This window comes from Alosa alosa, chromosome 16, assembly GCF_017589495.1.
Source record: "Alosa alosa isolate M-15738 ecotype Scorff River chromosome 16, AALO_Geno_1.1, whole genome shotgun sequence".
Taxonomy (NCBI): Eukaryota; Metazoa; Chordata; class Actinopteri; order Clupeiformes; family Clupeidae; genus Alosa; species Alosa alosa.
The window spans coordinates 12,813,566-12,824,922 of NC_063204.1; the positions used below are offsets into that span (position 1 = coordinate 12,813,566).

General features: G+C 38.6%; 1 protein-coding gene across 1 annotated transcript in view; it reads left to right on the forward strand.

Annotated features, from left to right (window-relative positions):
- LOC125309889 (alpha-2-macroglobulin-like) overlaps nt 1-8,669 on the forward strand; it is a 28,851-nt gene extending 20,182 nt beyond the window's left edge. The window contains exons 19-32 of the mRNA XM_048267006.1: nt 273-324; nt 524-607; nt 701-877; nt 1,114-1,189; nt 4,998-5,154; nt 5,248-5,322; nt 5,520-5,670; nt 5,751-5,941; nt 6,057-6,272; nt 6,503-6,636; nt 6,833-6,923; nt 8,059-8,127; nt 8,235-8,340; nt 8,424-8,669. Coding sequence (XP_048122963.1) covers nt 273-324; nt 524-607; nt 701-877; nt 1,114-1,189; nt 4,998-5,154; nt 5,248-5,322; nt 5,520-5,670; nt 5,751-5,941; nt 6,057-6,272; nt 6,503-6,636; nt 6,833-6,923; nt 8,059-8,127; nt 8,235-8,340; nt 8,424-8,464 — 1,620 coding nt within the window. The 3' untranslated portion in view covers nt 8,465-8,669. The remainder of the gene's footprint in view (nt 1-272; nt 325-523; nt 608-700; nt 878-1,113; nt 1,190-4,997; nt 5,155-5,247; nt 5,323-5,519; nt 5,671-5,750; nt 5,942-6,056; nt 6,273-6,502; nt 6,637-6,832; nt 6,924-8,058; nt 8,128-8,234; nt 8,341-8,423) is intronic.
- The last annotated feature ends 2,688 nt before the right edge of the window (nt 8,670-11,357 follow it).

An 11,357-nucleotide genomic window follows, 5' to 3' on the forward strand; every position in this document is an offset into this window, starting at 1 on the left:
TTTTCTAGTACTAGGGGTGTATACCTTGCCAAAAAACAATGATAGCATTTGTCCCCCCGATGATACCGATCAACCCCCCTGGCTCATAGACTATTAGTCTATAGCTCCCTTTAGTACTTTGCCTTTAGTACTTTGCCTTTTTAGTACTTTGCCGTCACAAACTACAGTATGAACTTGTTTAGCATCTTCCTCAAACACTGGAATTTGAACAGTCAGAACAGGAGCAGAGTTTTCTCAGAAATTATATGGTCCTTTCAATGCTGTTCCCTCAGGCTGAAGGAACTGAGAAGTCTGAGAGTTTTAGCTGGCTGCTGTGTCCGAAAGGTCAGTGGGGCTTTTGTTTTCCAGTTTGTATGTATTTGTAAAAAATATTTTTCTATATCTATTACAAACAACAATCTGTTTCTCACTTCCACACACCACATATGAAAACTTCTGTTCATCATTTGTTTGCATGAAACTTCTGGTAAGTTTAATCTTGCCTCTGGTTTCGTATACCTACAGCTTTATGTTGTTCCCACAGGGGGCGCTCTAACAGAGGAGGTGGAGCTGAAACTCCCAGCAGCTCTAGTGAAGGGATCAGCTAAAGCCTCAGTGTCTGTGCTGGGTACATCCTCGTATCTCAATCTGATTGCAATCATGGTGCTCATTCAGACAAGGTTAGATATCAGCTGTTTCTGATGTACAATTTATCTTCTAGGAGACATCCTGGGTCGTGCTTTGAAGAACATCGACAGCCTCCTGCAGATGCCTTATGGTTGTGGGGAGCAAAATATGGCCGTCCTCTCCCCAAATATCTACATTCTGCAGTACTTACAGAACACTGGCCAGCTCACTGCAGACATCAAGGAAAAGGCCACCAATTTCCTCAAGAACGGTGAGCCATTATTGTGCTTTTGATAGCGAAGTGCAGATATCCATATAGGATACAATAGGATGCGTGCTCCCTGTGGGGTATTACATCTTGCTGCGTCTCTCTTCAAAATGGACATCATTTAGTTGGTACCATTTAGTTTCTGTCTCATGTTATTATATCAATTATATCTTCTCAATTTCTCTAGAATAGGCCAATATTAACCAGTTATATTGCTATCAACCAATTACAAACGACAGGATACCAGAGGCAGCTGAACTACAAGCACCGTGATGGAGCCTACAGCACATTTGGTAGTGGACAAGGAAACACATGGTGAGTTGATCACAGTTAATAAAGTCATAAGGCCTATTCACACCAAAGATTCGTGATGAGATGAGTTGCAACATTCTAAAAAACAGCAACTTGCTGCAACATTCTAAAACCTTGCAACTGTGACTAGACATGGTGACTGTTTCGCGACGGCTTGCAATGATGTGCAACATCTAATTCACACCAGTGTTGCCAACTATTTCAAATGGAAAGTAGCTAAAGCCAGCTCCAAAAGTCGCTAAATGTCGCTAGATGACGTCACACACTAATTTGCATATCAATTACGTCACCAGGTCGTGACCCCCAAAAAAAAACGGTGATGGCCCTTTAATTCCCCTTTACACCTGTTTGCTTTTCTCCTAGGCCTACTCAAATAGGCAACTTTATGAGCCTAATTTAAATATATTTAATTTAATATACTGTATATTAGGGTAATTGATACACTTCTGTACATCTTGTCATAGTATACACCAGAATGAGCATTAAGTGGCTGAAAATCAGCCATTTCCAACCTTTTCCCAACTGCTGCATTTGCTTTGCACAGCTTGAAGTCGGATTATAACTTCACCATAGGCTACACACAATTTAACCTTACGACAATGGCTATATTTTGGACTTATTTAGTTAATGTCACTTTTTCTGTGAATATCTCGAGAACCGTTTTTTTTTTGTATGTTGATCTCCAGGGGCCATGTCCCCATTCCATAACCACTAATTTCATGTATAGCGACAGATCGACAGAATTTTTTCCCCCTCAGCCGACAGTCTGTCCTGCATTGACAACATTGAGGCTACATAGCCTAAACGAATGCTTTAGGTTTTCCTAACTTGTATGCTCGATTTTGAACTATCTGCTTCGTGAAAGTTGTAGCCTACTTTCCTTTGTTGAAAGGTGCTGGAAAGCGTGACCATGTTTCCCTGTCATCATGTCATTGCTCTCGTCTCGTTGACTCTGGTTGTAGCCTAATCTCACCCGAAGTTGCTGCATCTTCCAATAATGTTGTCTGAGCTGTTAGATCTATAGAACATATACTTCCGTGGATAACATGGGCTGATACTACATAGGCCAGTCATTACTTTTATAATCATGGGGCAGCGCTTTGGGCGAACTCGATGTAGGCTAATTCACAAACGAAACAGGCATGAGACTATGGAGTGAGAATTGTCTCAAAAAGATTTAAATATATATAAAAGGATATATATACATATACATACATTTATAAATATCCAAATACAAAATACAAATATAAAAATGTGACATACAAATAAATAAACAAATTTATATAAATAAACGTGTCTTTGTAAATATATTTTCGAGATTTGAAAATAAATATGCTTGACTTTGTATGTGGAATCTGCATTTGTGAATCTCCTTTTGCTTTTATGTCGATGGCGTAATTTTTGAGACATTCCTACTGCACACCAAGATCCACAAATAAATACCACTAGATTTGAATCGCTAAGACACCCTCCACTGAACAACCAGCAGATGGCAGTGTTGTACAACATGTCTGTTATCAACTGATAGCAACTGAATCTTTCCGACGCTGTTTTCCCTAGTTCAGTTCAGTCAAGTGGTCTATGACTAGCAGGATTAACGACATTGAAGACACTGGATTAAATGGATAGGTAAGTAATAACAACTAGCCAGAACGATTTATTATCGGTTTTGATGTGTAGTGCCATTTTTAATTTCATAGACTGTATAAATAAGTCCATTTAGCAATATTGACATTAGGCTAATGGCAGTCTGTCAGATAGCGATCTCAGCTGAGCTGGCTCTCACGTTATGTTAACCTAGAAGCTATGTTAACATCTGTAACATAAGATCTGCAACATCTGTAAAACAGGGAACACGAACACAGCCTGTCACCAGTTGCAAGACACAATAACTTTAGGGAAAACTACATTTTATTTTAAGGGGGCCCTAAATCGGATTTTAAGGGAAATCTTAACTTAATGTGTTTTGTGCAGGCACCAACATAGCTGAACAGGCACCAGCTGTTTAGCTAGCTGTTAACGTTAGCAGCTGTACGCTGACTAAATTGACTTATTTATACAGTCTGTGAAATTAAAAACGGCACTACACATCAAAACCGATAATAAATTGTTCTGGCTAGTTGTTATTACTTACCTATCCATTTAATCCAGTGTCTTCCATGTCGTTAATCCTGCTAGTCATAGACCACTTGACTGAACTGAACTAGGGAAAACAGCGTCGGAAAGATTCAGTTGCTATCAGTTGATAACAGACATGTTGTACAACACTGCCATCTGCTGGTTGTTTAGTGGAGGGTGTCTTCTCATTCAAATCTAGTGGTATTTATTTGTGGATCTTGGTGTGCAGTAGGAATGTCTCAAAATTACGTCATCGACATAAAAGCAAAAAGGAGATTCACAAATGCAGATTCCACATACAAAGTCAAGCATATTTATTTTCAAATCTCGAAAATATATTTACAAAGACACGTTTATTTATATAAATTTGTTTATTTATTTGTATGTCACATTTTTATATTTGTATTTTGTATTTGGATATTTATAAATGTATGTATATGTATATATATCCTTTTATATATATTTAAATCATTTTGAGATAATTCTCACTCCACAACAAAGTCGCTAAGTTGGCAACACTGATTCACACCTGCAACTCCGCTCTGCAATGGTTTTGTCTCGTTGCGAATCTATGGTGTGAATTGGGCCTTAGACCCCCATAGACCACAGACCTTGGCCTTAGACTATAGCTCCTGGCCTTAAACCACAGCTCCTGGTCTTAGACCACAGGTCCTACCCCAAGACCACAGGTTCTACCCTTAAACCACAACTCCTGGTCTTAGACCACAGATCCTAGGTCCTGGTCTTACAGGGCCCGGTTGTTCAAAACAAATCTGATTGGATTTGATCAAATCTTTCAAATGGGTTGTTCAAAAGGAAAAATGGATCCTGAAATTGGATTGGATCACGTAATCTAATCATGGTGTTGATCTGAATAAAACCTTCACTTTGTGTTGTTCAAAACTTTTGAGTTGGATTGGGATAAATTTGATCCAAAAATTAGGATTACCCTGATCCCAACAGAAGGGTGGATTTCAGGCACAAAATGCTACAGTAATACATGTAGGAGATGAAATATGATTGTTTGTACTTATTTATTTGTTGTGGATAAGATGAAGGGTCTGATAATGTTAGGGGACGTTTGTATTGTTTTATTGTGGTGTTTTCAGTCTCTTTTAGGTAACATGATCAATGCTGCCTCAGGCCACCTATTCTAACTGGTGTTCCTTACATAGCCACTAGGCTAGATTGTGATATATAGTTCCATTTATAAATACAGGTAATCAGGATTTCATAATCCTGAAAAGGTTGCATCTGGATCAGGTTCATCCAATCCTCAATTTCTTTGAAAAAACAGGCATAAAAGAAACATGGATTACCTGATTCTGGATTGTAAAACATGGGATTTCCAAATCTAGATCATTCTGATCCAGATGAAACTTTTTGAACAACTGGGCCTAGGTTCTTAGGTCCTGGTCTTAGACCACAGGTCCTACTACCCTTAGACCACAGGTCCTACATTTAGATCACAGGTCTTTAGGTCCTGGTCTTACACTACACGTTCTTAGGTCCTACACTTAGACCACAGACCCTTAGGTTCTGGTCATGACGTATGAGAATGTACCTTTCTTCATCTCAAATCAAACATCTTTATGAGATAAAAGTGTACCTTTCCATCTCAAACCAAACATCTTTATGAGGTATGAGAATGTACTTTCTCCGTCTCTAAGAGGTACTTGATCTCTTCTTTCAGGCTGACTGCATTTGTGCTAAGATCCTTTGGTAAAGCAACATCCTTTATCTACATCGATCCACAAATTATTACGGATGCAAAGACTTGGCTTGAAAACAAACTGCAACCAGATGGTGTTTACCATATGCAGGGGAAACTTTTCAACAACAGAATGAAGGTATGAATACATAATACTTTCTACCAATTAACAAAAACATGTGGTCTTAGGATGGATGCTGAATTTAAAGTTGGCTTTGTTCTTCTTTTGTAGGGGGGTGTAAGTGATAACGTAACAATAACTGCATACATCACTGCATCAATGCTTGAACTGAACATGTCTGTCACGGTAGGTAAATCTTTTTGCTAGTCTACAGACATGAACAAACCATCTGATGTATCAGAGCTTTCATTCAGACACTTCTTCTGATCGATATCTGGTTTACGGCTGTATGACTTTCGAGTCATACTGCGACAATCATAACGGAGAGGTGTTAACTTTGAACCAGATTGTTGAATAAAATTATCTACTTTTTACTACTTCAGGAAGAAACCAAGAGGTTTCTAAAGTCCTCCGTCAGTGACCTGTCCAACACCTATACCACTGCTCTACTGGCCTACACCTTCAGTCTCGCTGGAGAAGAAGACATTCGAGCTGAGCTTCTGAAACACTTGGACAGTAAAGCAACTTCTGGAGGTAGGACACATTTTACAGTGTACCTGAACACACACACATGAACCTGCTTCCTTCATCTCATGTGACTTGTGTCTTCTCAGGGAGTCTCCTGCACTGGTCTCAGTCCTCATCAGAGAGAGCTGATTCTCTGGCGGTGGAGATGAGTTCTTATGTGCTGTTAGCTGTTCTCACCAAACCCACACTGACTGCTGCTGACTTAGGCTATGCTTCCAGGATCGTCAGCTGGCTGGTGAAGCAGCAAAATCCATATGGAGGCTTCTCTTCCACACAGGTGCTCCACACACCTTTCCTTTTTAAACGTCTTCTGTTGTGTTAGTGTGTGTGTGTGAGCTTTCCTCCAGCTTCAGTATTTGCCCACACTGACAGATGGGTTTGTATTCTCTCAGGACACGGTGGTGGCACTGCAGGCTCTGGCTCTGTATGCCACCAAGGTCTTCAGCCCACATGGCTCCGGCACAGTGACCGTGCGGTCAGCAGGGGGCGACACACACCAGTTTGATGTGAACCAGCACAACACACTGCTGTACCAGGAGAGGGCGCTGCGCCACGTTCCTGGGAAGTACAGAGTGGACGTGAAGGGCTCTGCATGCGCTTCTGTGGGGGTCAGTGTGAAAGATCATATTCACTGTGTTTCTAAATAACTAATGGTTGATATTCTGTTAGTAGTATTTCTATAACTCTCTTATGTAACAGTGTCATTGTTATTACAGTATGTGGTATGCTAGAACAGATCCTTTTGACTTGTTGTATGTATTATGCCACATGCCATGCTCATTGAATTGAAATAAAAATAAAAATTTGATCGCAAAAAAAAACCTCTCTTCTTTAACAGGTCGCTCTCTTCTACAACATCCCCACTCCCAGTAAGCACTCAACCTTGAGCATTAAGACTCAAGCCAAGCCTCTAACTGAGGGGGAGTGCAACAAAGCCAATGGACAGGCATTCAGCTTAAACATCACAGTCCAGTAAGTAACCTTATGTAAAGTTTACTTACTTCAAGTACAGGAACCAAAATTAAGGTAGAATAAAGGTGATAGGTAAAAGTGGTTAACCATTTTCTAACCAGAGTAGCATTCCATTTCACTGATGTATTTTTCATATACTACTTATTCTTTTTAAAGATGGCTTTAGAGACACAAATATGTATCCTTTCTTGCACAGGTATGATGGACCACAGGAGAGCACCAACATGGCTATAATAGATGTGAAGATGTTATCTGGTTTCACACCTGACTCTGCCTCTGTTGAAAGAGTAAGTCATCCATCCTAACCCCCTGGTCAGACTAACGACAAGGCACATTCTTTTTGGCAGTTGGCATTTTACAGCTCTCCCCTCCCTTACAGTTCTTCCTTCCACTTGCATATAGGCCTAATAGTAAACACAAATGGCTAACACTTTATGGTAAGGGTACATGAATTATCATGAATTCATACATGAGTTAATTCATGAGTTATGCATTACTTCATTCCTTTTTTTATATCTTATGAATTAGTTCATAGTCTTTCATTCATGACCTCATGCATGAACAACACATCAACTAAAGCATTAGGTACAGTGGGTACATCATTATGATGTATGATTTATTACCGGTAAGCATGATCATCATGATTACATGAATGTAAGGTTAATTGCTCATGAGTTCATCATGTTTGTGGTCCTTCAACTAAAGTGTGAACAATGGCATGTGTTTAGAGAACTGCACAAGTTGTGCTCAAATCAGAATTTGAGTAGCGATGACCACATTTTTGGCAGAAAAAGAAATCATCATGATCATTCTTAATAAATCATAAATCATAATGATGTGCCCACCATACTCAATGCTTTAGTTTATGTGTTGTTCATGTATGAGGTCACAAATGACAGAATATAAACTCTGACATTTCTGATGATTCATGAGATATTAAGGAATTAAGTAATACCTAAATCATGAATTAATTAATGCATGAATTCATGATAATTCATGTACCCTTACCGTAAAGTGTTATCCACAAATGTAATGTTGTTTTGTGTTATGGAAGTTTTGAAAACCTTGAATCCATTCAGTCATAAGATGATGCCTGCACAGGAATTTCTATTTTTATTTTTTGCGGTGGTGACAGTGACGAGTTCCGACCCACAGTAAGCGTCACATGACCGCGGTAATGCGGTTACAGTCCCAGCCCTATTTGTAACCTCAAAAATATGTCTGAGGTGATGTGCAATGTATCTGCCAGCAGTCTTCATGTTAGCATGCTAGCAACCAACTAGCCGTGTCCGTGAAGCACAATCTTGTCTACCAGCTAATAACGGCCATTCAGTTACTGGAATTGTCTGTATGTACAGTAAGTCTGTATGAGTCATTAAATAACCTCCTGTAATGGTGTTCATGGCTCATTTATCTTTCTAGCTAAAGGGCAGCATATTTGTGGACAGAGTCGATAAGAAAGATGACCACATCCTGGCATATTTGTCAGAGGTAAGAAAACAGTTCTGTACATCATTTAGATATTAGACTTTCCTTACATGTTTACTCAAAATGGCAAACATTGTCAATGGCAATCTGAGTATCTTTTGTTTCAACAGGTTCCAAAGGGTTTACCTATTTCGTATCAACTGACAATCCGACAGGATCTCCCAGTGAACAATTTGAAGCCAGCAGTGGTCAAGGTGTATGACTACTACCAAACCAGTAAGTCTGCCTTATAAACCAGTATTATGTGGAAGATACAGTGTTGTTTGCAGCAGACTGATCATGGAATCTCTCTAATTAAGGTGACCAGGCTGAGGCCGAGTACCACTCCCCATGTGCATAAGAAGGCGTCCAGATGTATTGAATCTGTGTGTGTGTGTGTGTGTGTGTGTGTGTGTGTGTGTGTGTGTGTGAACTTGGCTATGTACTGTTGAGTTCCAAGCACAAATGACATTCCATTAAAAATAATTGACAATGTCTGAATTTCAATGTTATAATTATGAACACAGCTACTGTATGCTGACAATAAATATTTCCCTTTGAACATACCTACAAGTCCATACATTTTTGCACAGTGACACAATTTTAATTTTGAACACGCAATTTTTCATAAAAATGTTAAAAAAGATAAAAACACTTTTTTTTATTCCATGTGTTTACCACATTGTCTTGCAACCTTTTGGCATGTGCAAGTGTAATTTTAAGTAAGAACAAACATATTGTTCAAGAGAAAATCAATATTTGCCAGGGGTATGAATATTTTTGTTCTGAACTATATCTTAAAAAAGTCTAAAAAGTGAAAGTTTTGTCAAATGAAAAGATAGCTAGGCTATCATAAAAAAGTTGCATTCTTTGCATGATAAAATGTAATCAGGTAATCCCCAACAATGTAACTGTAATCTGATTACACATTTTTTTTTATTGTAATCTGGGCTGATTATAGTGACTTGATTTTTGTAATCTGATTACGTAATCCAGATTACATGTAATCCGTTACTACCCAACCCTGCCAACACACCACATCAAGAAACTGGTAAGCGATACTGTTAGGGAGGTAGGTGCATGAGGTTTAAGTTTAATTAATATATTAGTAATATATAACTATCAGTATGGGGGACCCTTATAATAAAGTTGGTTAAGCTTTATTAATATATTAGTAATATATGACTACTCAGACTGTGAAGGGACTGAGACCAAAACTGACTTATCACATTTATTCCTTTAGGAAAAGTTAAAACAAAACAACAAGTAGTTGAATGGGCTATATTACATGCATCATTCCTATACCATCACTGTCAGCCCTACTAGCAAGGGAGACATGCGACATGGAATGTTCAGGTGCACAGAACGACAGTTTATTAATATTCTGAGACTCACTAAACACTCACAGACGTAGACCATGCGGAGGACGTAATGCATAAACATAATGCTAAACTAAATGTACATTCATTTCCTGCTAGACTGAATTGCACTTTCCATGCACACTAAGCTAAACTACACTGAATGCATGTAAAGTTGATAGCGGAGTTTAAAGCTAGTCACGTTAGACTCAGTGTGTATGAACTCCTGGTCATAATGAAAACATTAATAAACGTTCTCTAAGTTGCTAGAATTGCACCCAAATCTTAACAATACATGTAAAGTAACATAATACAGGTGGTATATCAAAGTTTTCAACTTAAACAACATTTTACAGTTACAAAATTAAAACAAAGTGGGGAGAGCTTTATACAGTCAACCTACGCAATGCAAAGCAGCATACCGCTTCTGATCGGCTATGGCAACAATACAAGGACAAAACGCAGCAGAGCTGCAGTATAGCGTTTCTCCAAAGGGGGCTCCAAAACACCAATCTCAATAAAGCTGCTTAATTATGGCGAAAATTACATACAAACACTAAACTACATTTCTAACTCTGTTACACCCCCCTCCCCTGAATTTCACCAAATTCAAGCAGCAACCAAATAGTACGTCCAAAGGCAAAGAGTACACTACTTTCAAAAACTAGACAGAGGGTCACCAATTACAGGACAGCCAACCACAGAGGTATCCAATAAGGGTGAAGTGGAAGAAGAGGAGCACAAACTCTCACACAACCAACCACTGGCAGTAGGGTGCCTTATACACCCCACAAGACCATAAAGCCATAAACCATAAATTCCATAAATTCTCCACAAAGCTAATCAGAAAAGCTAGATAAATAATAATATGTCATTAACTTTTATATTAGCATATAGTTTGTGAATAAACATTTAAATGATGTAAGAAATAACTGTTAATTAGTGCCAAAAATATATTTAGTTAACTATTAACATATATTAATACAATATTAGTTAATAGATTTGTTAAAACATTCACATACAGATTTTATGCAAACAACTAATATTTAATTAATGATGAAAAAACTATTAACTTGTGCCAAATAGATATTTTAGTAACAATTAACAAATATTAACAAAGGGTTAGGTAATTACTAGTTTGCTATTTATTATGGCACCTTATTATGGAGTGTTACCGAGACTTGAATGAACACAAAAAGTGTGTTTTTGAAACTATGCGTCATTTTCGTTATGCATTATGTAGGAAAAACTGGCGTTATGGATGTGACGGTTTCACGTTATGGATGTGACGTGTCTGAACCAGTCCTCGACAAACTACATAAAACACATAATTAAGTAGTGAATTTTGAAAAACTAGCGATGAAATTATTGCTTCCTCAGTGCCCACTAAGAGACACAGGAAGAATCAGGACAACAAGTAATTTAAAATATAAAAAATACATTTATTTTTTTCTTTTACCGTCATCAATTTTGGTCAGTGATTCCCGGGTTACTGAAACACCAGGGAACATGAAACTTGGTGGCCACTCCCTTAAATAACTAGTCCTACCTGAACCGTTGCACCCAAGATGACAAAATATTTATGGTATGTTAGTCTCAAGAGCCTGCATCAACCTAACCCATACCCACTCATTTGTGATTTGCACACATAAAGTACATGTGCACACACGCACATGCACACAAACACACACACACACACACACACACACACGCACGCACAGTCGCACACATACAGACAGGCAAGCACACACACACATAATACAGACAGGCAAGCACACACACACATGAATGCAGACACATAAACACACACACACAGGTACGCATACGCATGTGCGCATGCCAACACACACACGCACACACATAAACACACAAACGCAGGCACGCATACGCACATGC